At 45.6% G+C, this 20,655-nt stretch overlaps 2 protein-coding genes across 3 annotated transcripts in view; one reads left to right on the forward strand and one right to left on the reverse strand.

Moving 5' to 3' along the window:
- Nucleotides 1–3,134: 3,134 nt before the first annotated feature.
- On the reverse strand, nucleotides 3,135–9,732 carry ttc8 (tetratricopeptide repeat domain 8). Of its 2 annotated transcripts, XM_060052284.1 has the most exons (15): nucleotides 9,517–9,732; nucleotides 9,205–9,234; nucleotides 8,768–8,888; nucleotides 8,440–8,503; nucleotides 8,167–8,326; nucleotides 7,621–7,710; nucleotides 7,484–7,528; nucleotides 7,297–7,382; nucleotides 7,075–7,162; nucleotides 6,397–6,507; nucleotides 6,103–6,242; nucleotides 5,675–5,849; nucleotides 5,020–5,142; nucleotides 4,526–4,609; nucleotides 3,135–3,951 (listed from the first exon to the last, which is right to left on the reverse strand). In XM_060052284.1, exons 1-15 carry the CDS (start codon nucleotides 9,628–9,630, stop codon nucleotides 3,835–3,837), a joined length of 1,548 nt encoding a protein of 515 aa, XP_059908267.1. In that variant the 5' UTR covers nucleotides 9,631–9,732; the 3' UTR covers nucleotides 3,135–3,834. The 2 variants fall into 2 exon arrangements, with proteins under 2 accessions (XP_059908267.1, XP_059908268.1); XM_060052285.1 differs by lacking the exon at nucleotides 9,205–9,234 and having other exon boundaries at nucleotides 9,517–9,731.
- Nucleotides 9,733–10,596: 864 nt separating this feature from the next.
- The window catches only part of eml5 (EMAP like 5), a 38,491-nt gene continuing 28,432 nt past the window's right edge, over nucleotides 10,597–20,655 (forward strand). Inside the window, exons 1-4 of the mRNA XM_060052462.1 lie at nucleotides 10,597–11,128; nucleotides 16,270–16,429; nucleotides 18,911–19,009; nucleotides 19,624–19,692. Coding sequence (XP_059908445.1) covers nucleotides 10,932–11,128; nucleotides 16,270–16,429; nucleotides 18,911–19,009; nucleotides 19,624–19,692 — 525 coding nt within the window. The 5' untranslated portion in view covers nucleotides 10,597–10,931. The remainder of the gene's footprint in view (nucleotides 11,129–16,269; nucleotides 16,430–18,910; nucleotides 19,010–19,623; nucleotides 19,693–20,655) is intronic.

Here is a 20,655-nt window from a genome sequence, read left to right on the forward strand (position 1 = left end):
ATGTAACATAAGGTGTTAAATGGGCATTTTATATTATCAGATCTAAATTAAAGGCACCCAGTGCAACTTTATGTAAACATTCAATGAAAAATAAACATTCAATTTCTAGTCTTTTTTACACGTAGTAAGTTTCAATAACTACTAATGGTATGGAGTTATTGAAACTTACTACGTGTAAAAAAGACTAGAAATTGAATTTATTTTTAAGCCTCGAAAGTTGCACTGGGTGCCTTTAAAGCTAAATTGTATTACAGTGGACCTTCTATTATCAATAACATTATACTATTGCCCACAAAATCAATACAATAGGACCCAATGGTGAACTGCAATTTACCCACTTCGTATTTACAGACAGATAATATAACAGTAAAACACCAGTTTCTTAATGAACCTTCATAAACGGCCATAACAGTTCCCAGAATCATAACACGAGCAGCGGGCTCCCACGTAAGGGCTCATTGTCAAGGCATCCGCCATGTGCCCGTACCACTATCCTAACGGCCGCAACACTACATTAGCTGCTAACTGGCTAATCAGAGGGGTGTTCCACGAACGGAGGTTTAACAAACACTGAGTTAACGCTGAACTCTAGGTTGATTGACCCTGTGCCGACCAACCCAGAGTTTTCGGTTCCACAGCAGCGGTTATGCATTAGTTCAATCAACTCGGGGTTGGTTAACACAGGGTTGTGCGCGTCCACGCCAAACTTAAAAAGACGTGATGTATGGATCATGGAAACCCTGATCGATATGGCGAAACGGGCCGCTTATTTCAATGAAATGGAACTCCAGGTTCTCCTGGAGAGCTATGACGAGGAGAAGGACATTATCACAAGAAAAGGGAACGCTAAAACCTCTGGAACCCGGAGAACCAAAGCCTGGCAGCGGATCGCTGACCGCGTAAATGCGTTAGTTACACGTCAAAAGCATGATCCTTAATATTTGAGCCATGAATATATAAATATCCCAGTTAAGCATTCTTAAAGATCCTACCACATAACCCCTTTCTTCTAAAACAATATGTACTCCGATTGCTTCCAAGCGGTCAGAGGATCAAGTATAAAAATGAAGTATAAAAAACATACAAACTGGTAAGCTTTTCCCACCATCGTATTGGTATAAATTTAAATAAGCCATTTTTTTAAGCCAATCGTGAAAAGGCCGACAGTCGGCAGACTGGATCTGGCCCTCAAATTGTCTTGACCCCGGTGGAGGAGCTGTTAATAAACATAAATTCAGGGCGCCCTGGCATGGAGGGGGTAGCCTAGGGACGCAGGAAGTCATATGAAGGGGGGGTACTGACTACTGGGGTGCAAACGATTGTTGACGGGGGGGGGGGGGGTGCAAACGATTGTTGACGGGGGGGGGATAATAAACGCTCCTATAACGCGCAGCGTGATGCGCACGTTATAAGAGCGGCGGCGCTGGGTGCTGTATGTAATCGAATGACGGAGAAAAAAAATAAAAAAACGCGGCATTGCCTGAGTTCAAGTGTTATAGTTGCGTCTGTTGTCCACTAGGGGGGTGCTGCAGCACCCGGAGCACCCCACTTCCTGCGTCCCTGAGCCTACCTGGAGGTACCTAATACCACCTCAGAGAGTCATGGGCCATACCCCACACTGGTTGAATGTCAATGTAGGTTTTTGTGTTTTCTTGTATTTTAGATTTTTTTTGCCTTCGAAGTAACACATGCAAACCGTGTGCTTGCCACAGCGCATACTATTCCAAATGTTTCTTTTTTTTGGTAACTGGGTAGAAAACCTAAAAGTGACAATTCATCAACTTCACAGATCAAGATGGATCAGTGCTTGTAATGAAGCCGCCGGCTACGATCGAACATTCTCCAGTGGATGCAAGTCCGTTAGGACTATTTTATACTTTATGTTGTAAATGCCTCTCGGCATAGAACTCAGACAATATTGCTCTTTGTATGATAGGAGGCCGATACAAATCTTGGATGGGTCATCTGAAACGACTGTGATGTGCTCAGCATCTCCAGCATTAGGCCTATAGCCTAGATAAAACGACCATTTGAAAAAAACGGAGGGCTACGCAAATAGTCTGGAGTGAACTGAGGCCAGGTCCTCGATTGGTAGTGTTGGCTATGCAAGGCTATTTAAATATATTAAAGATTTGCGCGAGAATCTATATCTCTCCACTCCAGCAAAAAGTCATCCAATATGCCAAGATGTCGAGCCGTGGTCTTATCAATCGCTCCCGGTGGATTGCACGTATAATTTGCGCTCTGATATAATAATAATAATACATTTAATTTAGAGGCGCCTTTCAAAACACCCAAGGTCATATCAGCAGTTCTCTCATCAAAAGGGCATGCCATTGTGAACACATGAAATCTGCGGTGAACGCCGGTTGAAATACCCAAAACCGGGTTATGTTTCAAACTTAACCTGCGCAAAACCTGGTCCGACCAGGTTTGATTCAGAGCATATGTTGCTATAGCAACTAACATACCGTGATCCTTTTGGAACGGAAAACCTAGGGTTACAGCAAATCCTGGGTTAACTTACCCGGTTATGTGTTAAAACCGGCTTTGTGGAACACCCCACAGGACGGTGATGCGGTGAGCCGCTCATAAACACCTTATAACATAACACAGTGTTATCATCATACAGTAAAACCATTCTCGCCACTCCCCGCTCTAACCCAATATCACCAGCTTACCTGCAAAATGCAAGAAAAGGAAATTATAAGTGACAATGAATAACAGTATTCTTCAGTTGTACTCAACTGCCGGGAATCTCTGTCTGACGTAATCACGCGAGATTTTCACCGTTACTTTCCCGCCACTCTGCTGCTACTGCAGCGCATTTTCCACCTACTGGCGATTTATGGGTAGTACACCTTCACAACCACACCAACAAACATGAACACTGTATACTGCACTCGAACTCAAAACAATGACTCTCCCTCCGCACACACACATGAACATGTGGAAAATGTATACGCACACCGAACCAAAGAAATACTCGCCCAATGAGCGTCAACAGACGCCACACTACGCCACATTAACACAGGGCAATGTCCTAACAGATGGTCCCTTCTGCACTTCCTGAACGCTCCCATCCATAAAGCAACATGGAGAACCCACATATGATATGTCTTTGATGAGGGTGGTATACTTGTGTGTAGTTTATTGCAAGCATAGCCTCTGCAGGGTCAGTTATCATTTTAATCCAAAACCAGGTTACGGCACTATAGATGGTCTGCAATTCTGTACTTTGTATCAAATGAAACAATTCTGTTTGCACAGGCTGGAAGTCCATAAAACCCAAAGAAAGGGCCTATAAGGACTCCCTGCTGCTTCTTGTGAACAGTTTGGTCACTTTAGGAGGACTAAAGAAAACTGCAGGGCTGAAGAGAATAAAGTAACATATCTAAAATGTATTACACTCACAATTTTGCCCTCTGTCTATACAGAATAAATTATAATCACACACACATGTTTTCACATTTATCTGAATGGAGTACATAAAAATGACAATATATCTCTGAAACTATGGAAATACAATCTCATATCAAATCATGTATTCAATTTATTACAATAAATATCTGTTTCATATTTTCCTTTACTATTTACATGTTAGCATGACAACTATTGTCCAGACAGATGGCGTTCCACTACCAACCCGGGCTGGGACCATAGACTACATGAACCCTGGGGGTCTCAGAGCACAATACAGGCTGGGACCATAGACTACATGAACCCTGGGGGTCTCAGAGCACAATACGGGCTGGGACCATAGACTACATGAACCCTGGGGGTCTCAGAGCACAATACGGGCTGGGACCATAGGCTACATGAACCCTGGGGGTCTCAGAGCACAGCGAAGTGCTGCCGCAGGTCTCTGAGGAGCTGCTGCGTGTCCACGTGCTCCGGGAAGTCGTCCTCAGACTTCTGGGCTGCCGTGTAACTGCTCTGCAGGTCTCCAATCTGGACACGGACACACGGACATACGGACACACGGACACACACACACCTTGATTAATCCTGAGGGAAATCCTTTCTGTCACGATCGCTCTGGTCAAAATTAATAATCATAATAATAATAGAGAAAGATGAAAAAAATATACTGTAAGATAATACACACATTAAATATATAAAAATGTATATACACGCTACAAAATAATATACATTAAAAGGATGTGACAAGTGTAAGTGCGCTTTCACACAGTTAGTTCTGGGGTGAGATTCATTCTTTGTTTGTTTGTTTTTTCATTTTGCTTTGGTGTTCCTACAATTAAAAAATCACCAATCACCTCAAAAAGTGTACAGAACCAGTTTACTTGGATGCGGAGCAGAGTGCGTGTGCAGCTGCACCAGAGTTCGAGTGAGCGTTCACACCACCAGGGTTAGGGTTAGGGTTAACCGCTTCAGGTGTGAGGCACCCTTAGATCACAGAAGCAGTGTAGAAGACTAAGGAGGAAGTACCTTTGGATGGGATGCACATTTTGTTTTTACAAGTTGCAAATGAGGTGAATGCTGTGTCTGAAAACAACGGTGTTACCTTTTCAGAGAGAGTGGCGAGGTTGAAGTGAGGCTCGTACATGTGAGGGGCCAGGGATGCAGCGGTCTGGAGGAAGGCTTTGGACTGCAGCAACATAACAACACATACAGTGTTAATCATAAGCACCACCGTGACATTCACAAGTGTTGTCCACTGTATTCCATCCAAACAACCCAAGAAGTGGACATTTCTACGAAATTATTGAATGGTTTGAAATGACTAGAGTGTTTGCAACTAAGTAAATTTCCAATCCGATGCCTTCCCTTAGGTTTCGGATTGGATGAGCCAAGCAACTAATAATTATTTATTAAATCCTCAATTATGTTCCATTTGTTTATAACTGCGTCCACATCTAATGTTACTTATACCAAACAGGTTGATCACTTTAGCTGAGATGTTCATGGGACACTCACCCATTAGCGAGCCGAAGTCCTGTGGGCTCTAATGAGGCAATCAATTAAAAAATGCCAAATGAAAAATGCCAAAGTGCTCACCTGTTCGACGCGACCCTTGCGCAGCTCAAGCACGGCCAGGTTGTTGTAGGCCTCGGCGTGGTCGTTGTTGAAGGCCAAAGACAGTTTGAAGCACTGATAGGCTAGTGTCAAGTCTGCTATGCCCTGTCAGGAGAGTATTGAGACACACACACTTGGCAGTGAGTCAAAGGCTTCCATTGGTCAAAGGATCGGGAGGCAATGGAGAAGACTTATCAATCAGAATTATTTTGCACTATTTCGATTTTATTAATTGTAAATATTACTTTTTTTTATTGAACCTAATTTGCTCCTTTTCTCCTTATTCCACCGTGGGTCAGAGAAAAACGCAATTTCGATTCCAAGAATTCGATTCCTGTCTTGTACATATTGGAATTGACAATAAAGCTTACTTTTACTTTGAAAAGAAACAATAAGAGTTAAACATTTTCCTTTTCAGAAACAATGTCAAAGTGTGCAGGATAGTATAGCGGCTAGGGTGTTGGATTCCAAACGGCCATAGCCAACCAGTTAGCATCCTGAAGCTTCACGTCTTTCCTAACCCTTCACCCCCCCCCCCCCCCCCACTCCCCCTCCATCGTAAACCACTTTGGCGGTGAGCCTCTTACAGCTACAGAGCATGAGTAGAAAGCAGCGTAACCCCTCCCTGATCTCTTACCACGGCCACGTGGCCGATGTTATACCAGACGTCCGCCTGCTCCTCGTCGTTGGCCGCCAGTGCCAGGGCCCTCTCGAACGACGACAGCGTCATGTCGTATTGCTGGGCGTAGAAGCAGCACAGGCCCAGGTTGTTGTACAGCTGGCAGTTGTACACCCCCATCTGGAGCAGCCGTCTAAGGGACCGACAGGATTAAATGAACAAGCGGTGGGAGCGCGTGCCATTGCTTGTTAGAATCGGAATTCAGGATTTAATCGGAATTCAATCCTTCAAGCAATGGGAGCTCAAGAGTTTGGTGCCGACCTCTTGAGCTCCCATCTCTTGCTAGAATCGAAATTCAGGATTGAATCGGCATTCAGGAATTCAGGCTTGAATTGGAACAAGCAATGGGAGCTCAAGGGGTTGGTCTCATGCACGTCGCGGCTGACCTGTAGAAGCGCAGTGCGACCTCGGGCTGGTCCGTGTAGAAGTGGTTGCTGCCGATGCAGGCGATGGCTTCCACGTGAGTATTGTCCTGTTTCAGGACGTCTTTGTAGTACTCTGTGGCTGAGGGAATGTTGTTCATCTCCTGTTAAGGAGACAACAGCAAACGCAGGTTAGAAATACGCGCAATTGACAAAAAATATGGTGGGAGTACGGCCAATTTAATCAGGACGTGTGTAATGTTTTTTGGAGGTTAAGATGGAGGAGACTTTAAAACACAAAAGATTAACCAAACTCGCCTCGTGAATGCGTGCGATTCCCGTGAGTAGGGTGACCTCTCCTGGGAAGCGGTCCAGGCCTTGCTTGAACAGGTTCAGCGCTGTGATTGGCTGGTCGATACGCTGATACACCTAGTTTTAAGAGGAGATAACAGGTTCAGCGCTGTGATTGGCTGGTCGAGATGCTGATACCTAGTTTTAACGGGAGATAACAAGACGTCAATCAATTTAACTATTTGTGTCCCCAAGATTACTGCATCCTTGTGTTATCTTCTGCGCTGTGATTGGTTGTTAGGACATCCTAATATACGAGTACCAGTGTTTCCCACACATTGACGAGACTATGGCGCCCCGCCATAGTCTAATTTCGGCCACCATAGTCTCTGCGTGCACATGAATTATTATTATTATCATAATTTTTTTTTGTTTTTTTTTGCTCAGACGAAGTTCGTGTCACTCTCATTGGGATTGCATGAGAGCAGAGGCGCTGCATCCCATTAGGCATACCAGGCAATTGCCTGGGGCCGCAATTGCTTGGGGCCCCGGGCCACTACTAGGGGGCCCCCTAGAGCCAAAAAAAAAAAAAAAAAAACGATCAACAATCGCTCCATACCACCCCCCTCCCCCGTCAACAATCGCTCCATACCCCCCCCCCCCCCCCATAGTCTCCAAAATTTCTGTGGGAAACACTGCGAGTACCTTGGCAAGATAGAGGTAAGTATCGACCGCCTCATGGTGATTGAGTGCAGATCTGAACTGTTTCTCTGACTCGCGATGCAAACCAAGTCTGAAAGAACAATGCACAAAAGATTTTGATGTTTACTTTTTAATTGAATAGCAGCTTCTGATAATACACCTTAAATGTGATCTGCAATATAATCTTGAAATATTCTGTGATAGTAACATGTTTTTAATACTGACCTGTAGTAGCATTTCCCCAGCTGAACCTTCCACCACCAGTCTTTGAACTGAGCATGCTCAGTAGCCTGAGCAGCCAAATCTAAAGCCTGGGTACAGAAAACAGGTCCTGAAGCATGTGGAAGGTACATGTGCTGCGGTACATTGGTATGAAATTAATACTCAAGCCAATAACTGTCCTTCAACTTACATTTTTCACATCATTTTCATGATGAAAGATGTACTCAAAGAGAGTCTAGAAGACAAATAGACACATTGATTTGAAAATGTTAGACTTACGATTGTATTATTAATAAAGTTAAATTACAAAACTATTCATAGTCTTACCTTGGATAAATTGGGCTTTTGGGAATACTTGGAGAAATTGAGTCTTGATAAATGTATAAATGGTCCCTCTGGATTAGTTAACATGGACGCCTGGGTGAACACAACAACACAACAAAATAAGAATAAAATACACAACACTGAACATCACATATCTATCCGATATGTACGTTGAGGGCTGGCTGCGTGTGCATGTGTGAATGTCTGCATGCGTGTGGTGTGCAACATAAAGAGCCTTGCTGTAGACATGGGGGGGCGGGGCGGGGGGGGGGGGGGGGGGTTTAGAAGTGGGGATGGCGTTAGATTATCTTTTATCCAGGGAAGTAAATGTGATAATGATACTATTATGACTATGAAGAAGCAATAAAGTCATTATATGGGAAACAATACATTCTGCACAATTAACTCTCAGTGCATTCAATGTGCTACGTCTTCCTGCAGACGCACACAAGCTAATGGCTGGATGTGGTTCTGGTTGGACATCTGTTTTCTCCTCATCAGGAATAATGCATTTGAACTCGCTCCCTTGGGGAAACCCCATTGTATTACCGTTCCCAGGCGAACAAATCTCCCGGAGGCGCTGGTGATGGGCCGGGCCGTGCTGGCCGTGCGTGGGGTCCTGATGGCCTGTTCCATGGTACCGGGTCTCCCTGACTGGGTACTGGGTCTTACGAACCCTGTAATGGGGCGTCCCGACTGCGTCATGGGCCTTCAGGTGGAATGAACAAGGAAATACTAATATGACAAGCTGTTGCTTTGAATGAGTTCACCATGCTTGGCTTTAAGTGTTGAACTGATGGATCTACTCTCTGCCTGGGGTACCTGACAGCGGGAGTGGGTCCAGCACCATGACTGGTTCCTGGGAGTCTCAGAGATGTCCCAGGTCCTGGAAATGAGTAGAATAAGTAATTGTATATTCTCAATTAAGCTGACATAAAGCATTATTTTGGGCAGTGTGAATAATGAAACACTGGTTCTCTGATGCCCCATCGCCCCACACAGGATCAAACCAGCAACCCTTCGTAACAGCTTAGCCAAAGGACTCAGTGCAGCCATTGGGGCCAGCAGCAGTTGAATGCTCTCAAGGCATTGGGGGTGGGGTTCACCTTAGAGGACTCTCTTCACTCCATTCCCCTGCGGAGCTACTTACGAGCAACCTGGGCGATGGAGCTCTCATCCAGCATCATCTCAGCGATTCCTTCCTGGTCCACCTCGATCTCGTCTATGTACACCATCTCTGTCAGGGCTCGCGTCTTCAGACTCCACGCAGCCTGATGCAAGCGCACACACACACACACACACACACACACACACACACACACACACACACACACACACACACACACAGTTTTTGTAAATCCCAGTGGAGGAGAACAACCTGACAAGAACTACGTACTTAGCTATTTCTCCATGACACGATACGGCTGATCATATTTTTTATTAGACTACATTTATTTGCAAGACTAGGGGATGGGAGAGTCACACTCGTCACTCGTTACTACAACATGTACTCGGTTTGCAGGGGGACTGCATATATATTGCCGTATCCAGTGTTAAAAGTGCAGGAAGACAAAGGATTGAGGTTACCTCAGAAATAAGCATTGAGGAGCCAGCGTCCTTAAGAGAGCATGATTGAGTTAACAAGATAGCATATGTGTTGAGATCAGATTGTAAAACATTAAGAGGGGAGCAACAAACATCAGAGAAAGAAATGTTGCAATGTAAAAATGCAAATAAAGAGATAGGCGCTTTAAGGTTAAGGAGAAGAGAAGGTTAAGGATTCGTACGAGTCCAACAGAGTTGATCAGGATTATGTTTACCTCGATACCAAGTAAACCGATCCAGATCCAGATCGCTAGCATGCTAGGCGACTTAGCTAACTACTTTACACCACATTACCTGATCATAGGGACTGTCCTCTAATATTTTCGAACAAATATCAGAGCATTGTTGAAATTTTCTTCTCCGGAAGTAGCTCCACGCCAGAAATAACGGATCCATTGTCACTTCCATGGTTTAAGTAAAAGGAAAAAGAGAAAATCCCTTGGAGTTTCAACAGAGAGCTTTCAGGCTAACCATGGATGAACTGCTAAAGCTTTTTCCTGTTGCTCGGCAACGGACAGGGGCGGGGCTTCATTGGCCCTCCTTCAGTTTACTGTCGTAGTTTCCCCTTTATTCTTTAAAGTTTTAAACCATGATGCATTACATATTACATTATTACCTATTGCCCCCAGTCTATCGCAGTATTTCCCTAAAACAATTTAAAAAAAAATGATGTCACTATACTATATGTATTGGAAGAAAACGTTCCAACCAATTAAAAAATTGCTCTATTTTATTTATTTATTGGTTTATTTCAGGGACAGTGCACACTAATCAACAGTCAAACTGTAAGTGAGCCAGAGTTAGCCCAAGAGGCTAGTTTACATCCGTGGTCCCCGGCCAGATATTCAAAAGGCAACCTGAAATTACAGAAATAAAATGCATGGTATAAACAAAGATTAAAAACAACAACATAGGTGACTCAGAAGATATAGTAGCACATAGTAGGAACGAATCGACAGACAATTTCAAACAGACAATAAAATATGCAGACAATAAAACATAGCCTAGCCTACATAAAACATCATAGGAAAGTGCAGTAGATTAGAGCAGAACACATACAATGAAAGCACTCTATGTTCGTATCTCTAACCATTTATAATATGCAGGGTACATTAACGGCAATAATTGACTTTATTTTAATTATATTTCGCCTGTGATTCATTCACAACCCGCTAACTAATGATGAGTTACGTTAACGGGTTTTTGACGAAGTGTTCTATATAGAAAACGGTGACTCAGAAAGCCTCGCACGCGAACCCCAAACCCTTGTACTCGGCGAGCCTGTGCGTCTTGAATTCTCCTTCTAGGATGAGGACGGACCTGATAGGCTCGGCCCCTGATCTCGCATCGATGTGGGCGGGGCTTGTGGATAACACTAAAGCTCCATCTTTGTGGGATTTGACAAGAGCTTTGACCTATGTCGGAGAGCGCTGCAATGCCGGAGCCAAAGTATGATGAGTAGACCTACCATCCCAAAACATCTAAAACAGCTTATTCCGAAGGAAAAACAGGAACCTTAAAAAGAAAATAAATTAGGATAGCCTTCTATCAAAGCACATGAAACATCAAATAATTCATTGTGGCAACGCTCTTGACTGGACATCCAACGGAACTAATGGGACTCATACTGGCTTAAAGAACCATCCTTTCTGGTGAATGACCCTGTCTCCTGCACAAGCCGCTAGCACCAGAGACACGGAAGTACGGACATGGCTGACAGGACCGCTCCGAACTGCCACCTGAGACTGGAGTGGGTCTACGGGTACCGGGGACACCAGTGTCGCAACAACCTGTACTACACGGCGGCCAAGGAGATCGTGTATTTCGTCGCCGGCGTGGGAGTTGTGTACAACACGCGGGAGCACAAGCAGAAATTCTACTTGGGACACAACGATGACATAATCAGGTAGCGTTTTTACCACACTCCCATCACAACACTGACTGAATGCACGTCAATCCCTACGTTTCAGCACCAAGGACAGAGGCAGAAGACGAGCGTCATTGGGGCTGATGTTTCATCTTGCACATCCTCGTTTCACGTCTAATGTGTGTGCCTTGTCTGACGTGTATGGGTTGGGCGAACAAGTTGGGTAAAGAAAGTGTCTGATAAGTGGACACGTTACATGTGTGTTTGTCCTTGAGGTTTTCTGTCTCTCTGGGGTCCTTTTAACCCCGATTAAAGCAGCCATGGGAAACCTTAAACCAACTGGTCTAGAAATTTGCGAAGAACGTCTCACAGCAACTCGTGGTGGTGCACTACAAACTCAACTAGATCAAGTTAATCTCCTGTATACAAAGTTTATCCATTACATATTTCCTATTTAGACGATCATTCTTGTATTTTATTTTGCCAGCAACTTAACTAAACCCACTATACGACCCATGTCTAACGCTTCAGTGCTTGTGTTGACATGCCTTTGGTTGGCCTGGAGATGACTAGAGTTATATACTGTGTCGCTAGTCAGCTGGCCTACGGCTCAATTATTAATTGAAGAGCGTGAACTCCACCCGTGTGCTCCCTAAGTTGAAATGCTTGATTGGAGCACATAATTGGTTAGCACGGTATGGGGAAGATGTACTCAACATTGCAGCAGTCAGTAAGTGATACACAACCTAATATCAACCCAAATTTGTCTTAAAATTCTGGTTGATAGTCTCACTATAGCCTAATGATGAAGTTCATGTTGCAGGAAGGTCTCAGCAGAGGCAAATGTATTCATACTCTAAACCTAATACATTTTGTCTGGGTACCTGGGGTGCTTGTGTATTATGCATGTGCTGTAGACCTACATTTCACCCACACTCTGTGTTGGTGTTGTCACTGACTGGTCAATATTATTAATATTGAAACACTCTCAGAGAATAGCTTCATAGACCCGCATTTTCACACACACAAGTACACACGCACATGCACACACACACATGAATACGTAAATGTTTGTGTTTTTTACTACTGTAAATGACACTGTGCAATATAATGACAGAATCAAGTTTGTAAGATAAATTCCTTCCCTCAATCCCAGATTCAAGTCTCTCTCTCCCCATCCTCCCCAGTCATACTCCTTCCCGCGTCTACCACTCCATCTACATTCCTCCTGTCCTTCTCGTCCCCCAACACCAAGCCCACTCGCGTCTGTAAGCCTTGTATACTTATGATATTGATTTCGCCAGCCTCTCTTAATCTGAACTCTGATCCGCGCACTAATGAATGTGTTCATTAAAAGGGTGTTCATGAGGATACAAGCGTTTCTAGAGGCCGAGGGTTGATATCTTTTCATCAAGCTTTACTGAGTCCAATGGGGCATGGGTTCAGCGACCGTCTTTAGAAAAACACATCAGGGCTCTCCGGTCAGAATACAGGAAGCAGATATATGCAATATACATTATATGCAAATATGAAAACGTCTCAATACTTCAAGCTATTTGGGTTTTACTGCTTCCGATTGAAACAGGCAGACCTGTTTCAGCAGAGAGAGGGAGATGGCCTACTTCAATAGCTGTCAGTTGAGATATGAGGGCTGATGTTGTGAACCAAGATATGTTCAAAAGCACCTAAAGCCCAGAGCATGTGAGTATTGTTATTCACATCAGCATCTGTTTTTATACAGACGCATATAATTGATATAGCTGCACAGATTTTTATAAACATCTGTGCTGTTATATCAATTATATAGTCAGAGGTTAAAGCGTAGTGTGCAACCAACCAATAATTGCATCATTCTTCCCCACAATTAAACCCCAAGCTGGGTTTGTGGTTGTATTTGTGTTGAACTGTAATTCAAAAGGACTCTCAGAACCTTTGATTGCCATGCCATCTAGACTTGTTTGGTGTTCGGCTATTGAGGTTGTCCTGCACAGTTGCCACAATACCTTTTAATATTAATCAGCTGCCTTTATCCAAAGCGACCCATACTGAATTGACATTCAAACATGTTCATGTCAAAACGAGCAGGTAGGGATGAAGCATCCTACCCCGTCACAAACACCCATAGGGAGACTCCAAGGCCTGGGAATCGACCAGCACCTTTTTTGACTGGGATTCAAACCCCCCAACCACTACGAGACGCTCATACAGTGACGAGTATTTTTTCGCAGGCTCTGTGCTGGCGTTTCCTCGGAGGCTGGGCCGTGGAGTGAACGGTTCTCCCGTCTCTGGGAAGAGCTGCCCTGGCTCTCTGCTCAAGACTGGTCTCTAAAGAGCAGGTCTGGCCACACCGATTAGGGTCCTCCTCCCCAAGTTACTGAAACAGAGCCGGAGCCAATCAGTGCCGCGTGCTCTAACCGTCGCACCTGAAACATAGATGAGGGGAGTAGTTTGATTTGTTCAGATGTTTGTTGCTTGAACAAGTTACAAATGAATGCTTTGGGTGTGGATTGTTATACAGTATGGTCGCAAGATACATCGATTTATAGATTCGTAGATAAAAAGATACAAGATGTCAAGATGTCACTCTGTTCATCGACCACATTTCACTGCACTGTACTCCTCTCAAAACCAGTGTTTGCTCAGCGGTAGTCAAGCAATTGGCAGCAGGATTAGAGCTGACCTTTAGACATTTGCAAGTCAACTCAAAATCCCTTTAATCCAATCAAGTGTAAATCCCAACATTTTACAACTATACTACGTTTCTACTTTAATATATGCCTCAGACATTCTGCCTGCTGAACACATCCCTGTCACAGTCAGGGGCCTACAGCATCATAGTTCACATTGAATAAGAACACATCATCTTAGTGTCCGATCAATCCCACGTATCATTCATAAATACAAGGACAATTATCAATGTGTTGACTGTAAATTAGTGTCAGGGCTGTATTCGCTATGATGACCTGCCAATAACTACTTCATACCAGGTTTATAATTAACTATACGGTTTAGCTATTCGTCACCGGAAATGTCAATTGAACTTGACTTGAACTTGAATTGAAATACCTTAAGCTATTCGGTATGAAAGATAAAAGATATGCCATTAGCGATGCTCTTTGGCTGATGGCGAAGAAAGTAAAGCTCACTGAAGTGTGACCCGGGGCGTTTTCTTCCTGAATAAGTTGGGCTTAGTGGGTGGAAATTGCTCCTCATTGTGTGAATAAAACAATCATAAAAAAAAGCTGCACATTTTTGAATCATTAAGCTTGAAACTTTGCCCATTTTTTTTCATGATTGAATTTGTATGGAATTCTCTAGTTTTCTTATTTGATGAAATGAAGGCATCACTGACAAAAGCGACGCTGTGTGAAGGATGTTTGACTTCCAGCCAAAAGGCACAAGCTTTGACTCTCAAATATCAGCAGTCTAGCGGTGGTTATCAGAGGATGATGTCCCTATCTGCTCCAAAAAGACATCCATCTCACATTTCTCAGTGAGATGGATGTCCTTTTGGATAAAAGCATCTGCCCATTGGAGAGTAGTATGATATTACTTTCTGCTTTATACACAGTCATATTTGTCCTGCTGTTCTAAATGGAACAAATGGCTCTGCGATTCAGGACCAGTCCTTGCCAAAGCTACATTTATTTTATCTGCCACGACATTTTTAAACACTTAAAATCACATTCCTTGTCTTTCCAGGTGCTATTTTTAGAATGCTATGCTCTGATTATGTAATTCACATGAAGCAATCCGAGAAGTTGTGTCACGGTGTGGTGGAGTTGAGCACGTATAAGGTGTAGGAGGAGTGGGGGTGATGGTGTTGATGAGAGAGAGAGAGAGAGAGAGCGAGAGAGAGCGAGAGAGAGCGAGAGAGAGCGAGAGAGAGAGCGAGAGAGAGCGAGAGAGAGAGAGAGAGGGAGAGAGAGAGAGAGAGAGAGAGAGAGAGGGAGAGAGAGAGGGAGAGAGAGGGAGAGAGAGGGAGAGAGAGAGAGAGAGAGAGAGAGAGAGAGAGAGAGAGAGAGAGGCCAAGTAAACCATGAAGACTCGGGTCCATTTGAGAATGTAACCCCCCAGAGTATCACCAGAGACAGGGGGACACGAGCATACACAGCTGGTTGGGAGCTTTCTTGGATTGAATCGAAAAAACATCAAAATCAGAGTTTGTTTGTGAATGCGTTTCTGTGCGTGTGCGTGTGCTTGTTGCTGTGTGTGTGTGTGTGGAGAGAGAGACCCGAGGCGGGAGGGGGGTGGTACAGAAAGAGCACCACCCTGTCGTGGGCTGATGACGGGAGTCTGCCGCTGCCCAGCCCGGCCTGCCCGCTCCAGCTCTCTGAATGCCTGCCAGGATTAGTGGAGGGATGCTGGGCGCCGGTCGGCTCGGCAACACAGCCGACCTGATTATGATGGAGGGAGCGCCGTTCACTATATAGGCCAGGACAACGGAAGGGAAGGGAATTGCCCAGTGAATCAATCAGAGGATCGGAACGTGACAGGCGGCTGCAGGGGGGGCTGGGGGGGCTGAAGGGGTTGGGGTTAGAGAGCTGTATAGTACAGTAGGCTGTTGCTCAGCTGCAGAGTGGGATCGCGTGCATAGCCCTGAGTGGTGGCAGTGGTGGTGGGTGTGTGGACTGGACCAAAATGATGTGGAGGGTTAGTGGTAAATGATTATGTAAGAGCATGAGCATATGCTGTGGGAAGTCAAGAGACCCCGGAAGAGGAGCTGGAGGGGGAGAATTCGGCGGGATGACTTAATAGAGGGCAGAGTAGCACAGTTGAGAGGGAGGCTGCTCCATAGGCAGCAGCAGGCATGGGAGGGGGCGGTGGGGCCCTGTGAAGGTATCTGACCATGAAGAGCTGAAGTGAAGCATGCCACCCCAAAGGCAAAGGGGGCAGGGTGGGAGCCAGGACGGGGGGGTCGTCCCCTTCTGCTGCCAGGTGCTATCCTGGCACTGAGCCACACACACACGCACGCGCACACGCACGCACGTGCGCGCGCGCAGATGCAGATTTTCTCTCGCTCTCACATCTATACATACCATAAACACAATGCAAATACTCTCCTTTCCTTTCGCTTTATAAACCCTTCTCCCCACACAAAGCCCTATTCTCTCTCTCTCTCTCTCTCGGCCTCTGTTTGTGACTCTTGGTCGCTCATCCCTCTCCTCTCCCCCCTGCAGTCTAGCGCTGCACCCGGAGCGCGTGCTGGTGGCCACGGGGCAGGTGGGCAAGGAGCCGTACATCTGCGTGTGGGACTCGTACACAGTGCAGACTGTGTCCATCCTCAAGGACACGCACACCCACGGCATCGCCTGTCTGGCCTTCGACCTGGAGGGACAGGTACGTCCGCGGCCCCATGGTCATGTTCCTGAGGTCAGGGGGGGGCCAACGGGAGAGTTACAGAGGGTGGATGCTCCGGTGGTTAGGCAACCAATGTCCACCCTCCACAGTGCCCTTAATGTCCACAGTCCAACAGGCCATAGGGTCCGTGATTAACGCCTGCCACTAGCCAGTGGCGGTTGGTAAAAACATTTCAGGGTTGGCTGTTAAAACAGCTCCTCTCAAAGTAAATTATCCTGGCTGAACCTGCTTATTAACGCTCATGTCTCTACATTTGCTCTCAGTCACCTTGATTAAAATAAGCCTCTGCTAAAAATTCTAAATAGTGGATAAACGCTTTTGTTGGCACCCCTCTACTTTATGATTAGTCCAAATAACCTCTGGCCCAGTGTTCGTCCACCTAACACCCTGTGTTCGTGGTCCTCCAAGCCAGGCTGGGGATGAGAGGGAGGCTGAATGGAGGACCTAGCAGTTGTTAGTGGAGTTTTGTGGCAGGGCTGCAGCTGCTGCCCCTCTCTGTGAAGCTGTGCGGAGCTGGTAATTGGGGATCGCCTGCTGGGCTGAATCTCTAAATGACACATCTGTGATTACTCCTGCAGTATTAGCCGGACAGCTGCACACAAACACGCGCACGGACACACGCGTGCACGCACAAGCGCGCACACACACGCTCGCACACACAGACAGACACACACACACACACACACACACACACACACACACATCCAGGCACACACACACACACAGGCACACACACACACACACACACAGGCACACATACACAGGCACACACAGGCAAACACACACACACACACACACACACACACACACGCACACGCACACACACACATAGGCACATACACGTCACCCATCCGGCTAAACTCCAAACAGTCAGCTGAATGACTGTTATTTGCTGTCGCTGCTGTGTTTGACGGCTAGTCCCTGCATTCAGGTGTCCTCCTCTGGGCGGGGGGGCTATTGGCCTGGAGGAGCTTTAAAATACTCATATGTAATTTATGGCTGCAATAAGCACAAGAGCAGTTCCACTCCTTCATAGTTCTCCCTCCAGTAGAGTGAGTGGCTTGGGCTGATGATGCACAATGATCTGCCAGGCCAGTGATATTTCAATTCCAAACGACCTTTGCTTACAGCCTTCGGCCAAGGCAGGACGCTATTGTTTGGAAAGCTCAAATGTTTATATCTAAATATATATTTCATACATAAAACACTAGGGATTCATCGCCCCAGTCTCTCTCTGTGTGTCCCAAGGGCCCACCGGCAGCAGAGTCCTATACCTTGTATATTGGCTGTGGAGGAAGACAGGGAAATGACCCCCATCGTTCTCAGCCTGACTGGGCATAGAGCTGGGGATAATGATGGGATCTGACAGTGTTTAAAAGCCAGAGGAAGCTCCCTGGTCTTATCAGTTGAACAGATCTTTATACTCTGCATCTCTCTGCTCTCTCAGCCAATCGTAGGACAGTCAGAGTTCAACCCAGGACCCTGGCGAGGTTTTTCTTGTGAGCTGGTGCACCTATTAAAACCATTCCACGGCTATCAAAGGAGACAGCAGACTCGACTGACAATAACTCGATAACGTTTGATGTTTCTCTGCAGTTGTGCGTGGCCGCACTACGCATGCATGATGGAAATTATTGGAAAAGTCGGATTAAGCCCCTTTTATGTACTTTTTGTTAAAAAATATCTTCTGATTAATCCCGGTTTGCATGCACTAAAGGAGGTTTGTTAGCTGATGATTCCTATCGTGGACATAATTTCATATTTATAATATATGTATTCACAAATCGCCTAGACAGTATTAATCAGAAACAAATTCACTTAATGATCTAAATTATTTTGTTAGAATTATTATTATCATCATTTAGATTGTATTTTATTTTATGGCACGTAACATTTTACATGAAATGGACAGGTTCTCTGAGATGACGGCCAACAAAAATAGTTAAAAATCCTTAGTCTGGTTTAGTAAGAGTTGTTAATATATCCGTCATCATGCATTCAGAGGCTCTGGCCTTGAGTTCAGTACACTTACAAAGGTAGAACGTTGAGCTAACAAACACACGCGGATGTCTCCCAGATCTCTGCATAAAAATGTTCTCTGACCAAACATTGATTCAGCATCAACTCAAAGGACACCCACCAGCTTGCAAATGAGCTTGCAGAGCCCAGAGTGAATCTGCCATAAGCACTCCTCTCTTCTTCTCCACTGCTGCCTACTCATTCAATCAGCTTAGGAGGCTCAGCCAACCCACTCTACTGGGCGCTCTCCAAACAGCCAGGGGTTGGAGACTTCCCTCCGCTGTAGCATTATTAGCCTTCCATTGATCTCACTGTGCGGATCTTAAGTTACAAGAACTACCTCTGTTGCGAGTTTGTCAAGCTACGTTAAGACCGAACAGTAGTAGCCATCTGGTTGTGTGATGATGATTGTCTGTTTTTCTTTTGTTTATATTCCCGCAGTGTTTGGTGTCTGTCGGCTTGGATGCCAAGAACACGATCTGTGTGTGGGACTGGAGGAGAGGGAAGGTTCTGGCCGTGGCCCCGGGCCACACAGACAGGGTAAACACTCATTTCCTCTGATGCTCTGCTGCTCTTTCACCTGCTGAGTATCCACCTCCCTGGTAGGAGCTGAGGGGGGAGGACGCCGCCCCCTCAGCAGCGCAGTAAACGGGTTAAGGAGGCTGATTGATGGCAGCGCTTCCCTGGGTGCGGCCGACGAGACGCACGGCTAATGAAATGGAATTTTAAAAAAGATGAAATACAGGCAGCTGTTGTGTTCCCGATTCAGCCCCCACACACACACACACACACACACACACACTGTAGAGACCGGTCGAACGCACGTACGTGCATGTAGGCATAGCTGACACAGGCTCAATCACACACACTCATGTGCATGCTCGTACATGAGCAGGGACACACGGACTGTCGCGCACTACACACACACACACACATGCATGAAATCAGACACACACGTTGTGCATGCACAGACGCAAGCACAAACAAACACACACACACACACACACACACACGTACATCGTCTAACTAAACACATTTTCCCATTTACTTGGTTGGAAAACTTGTGAACAATGTTTGAAATATATCAGAAATGTTTCTTGGAGAAAACAGCGTTCCACTCCCTGACGCAATGTCCTCTGTGTTCTCCTCAACAGATATTTGACATATCGTGGGATCTGTACCAGCCGAGCAAGCTTGTGAGCTGTGGGGTGAAACACATCAAGGTACAGATGCTTCTCTTTCTCTTTCACACCTCGAAATCCAAAGATTAAATAAGGCCCAAATGTGAGCTCATTATTTTGCATAATATCAAACAAATCGGTAGTGGATTAGGGCTTAGGAGACGCTGGAGAATCTCTGCTCTTCTTCAACTTCCTGCTCCTCCTCATTGCCGAGATCGCATCTCTCTTTAAATAGATGTATGCAAATTCACTTTATCCCAGAGTACGCTCTTATCACACGTTAAACACCCTGCTGGGACATGCAGTGACTCATAGAAATATATATTGATATTTTCCTGAGCTAATGCAGAATAATGTGAACCATAAAGCAGAGGAATTTGAAAAGGCTGGTGAGGTGCTGCTGTTCATATGCTACTTCATCCTATTTTTTTGGTTTTATCTGGCATGCTATGCTCACAAGAATCCCCCTTCATAAATATCCAATGAGCTCCTCTGCAACCACCACCACCAGACCCACCCCCACCACCCCCACAACCTCCAGCACAAACATTTACTGCTGGGATATTCTCCAGTAGTGGCTTGGGAGTTATGAAAACAAAGAAGAAAAGCTAATTTTCGCTCAGAAACAGAAAACAAATGTAGGTGGGCTGGGAGCCTGCCTGGGGGCTCAGACTCTTAGGTGATGCCCCCTGCTCCTGCTCCCCCCCTGAGGCTGAGAACCCACGCGCGCCTGAATGGGGTTTACGGAGCAAAGTGGGTTACGTTATTTCCCAAGGTGGGAGAGACATACCACATTGATGACTCCTCCACTCAATCAGATTTGACCTTCTGCCTCATCCTCCTCCTCCTCCTCCCGCCTCGCACTCCTCCTCTACCAACCGCTCCTCTTCCTCCACCTATTTCTTCTCCTCCTCCATGCTCCACCTCTTCATTCAGCGTGTAATTCATGACCAATCCTACTTGAGCCTCCCAGCCCCTCGGTCTCTAGAAGTGTGTCTCTCTCTC

This window comes from Gadus macrocephalus, chromosome 5 (assembly GCF_031168955.1).
Source record: "Gadus macrocephalus chromosome 5, ASM3116895v1".
NCBI classification, from domain to species: Eukaryota; Metazoa; Chordata; class Actinopteri; order Gadiformes; family Gadidae; genus Gadus; species Gadus macrocephalus.

What these genes read in the sequence shown, in the direction of transcription:
- ttc8 (XM_060052284.1), bottom strand. Translation starts at nt 9,630, where the DNA reads ATGGAAGTGACAATGGATCCGTTATTTCTGGCGTGGAGCTACTTCCGG. An exon ending in CTCCATCGCCCAGGTTGCTC is followed by an intron (nt 8,504 to 8,767) that starts GTAAGTAGCTCC and finishes ACTCATTTCCAG; the next exon opens with GACCTGGGACATCTCTGAGA. An exon ending in GGACCCACTCCCGCTGTCAG is followed by an intron (nt 8,327 to 8,439) that starts GTACCCCAGGCA and finishes TTCCACCTGAAG; the next exon opens with GCCCATGACGCAGTCGGGAC.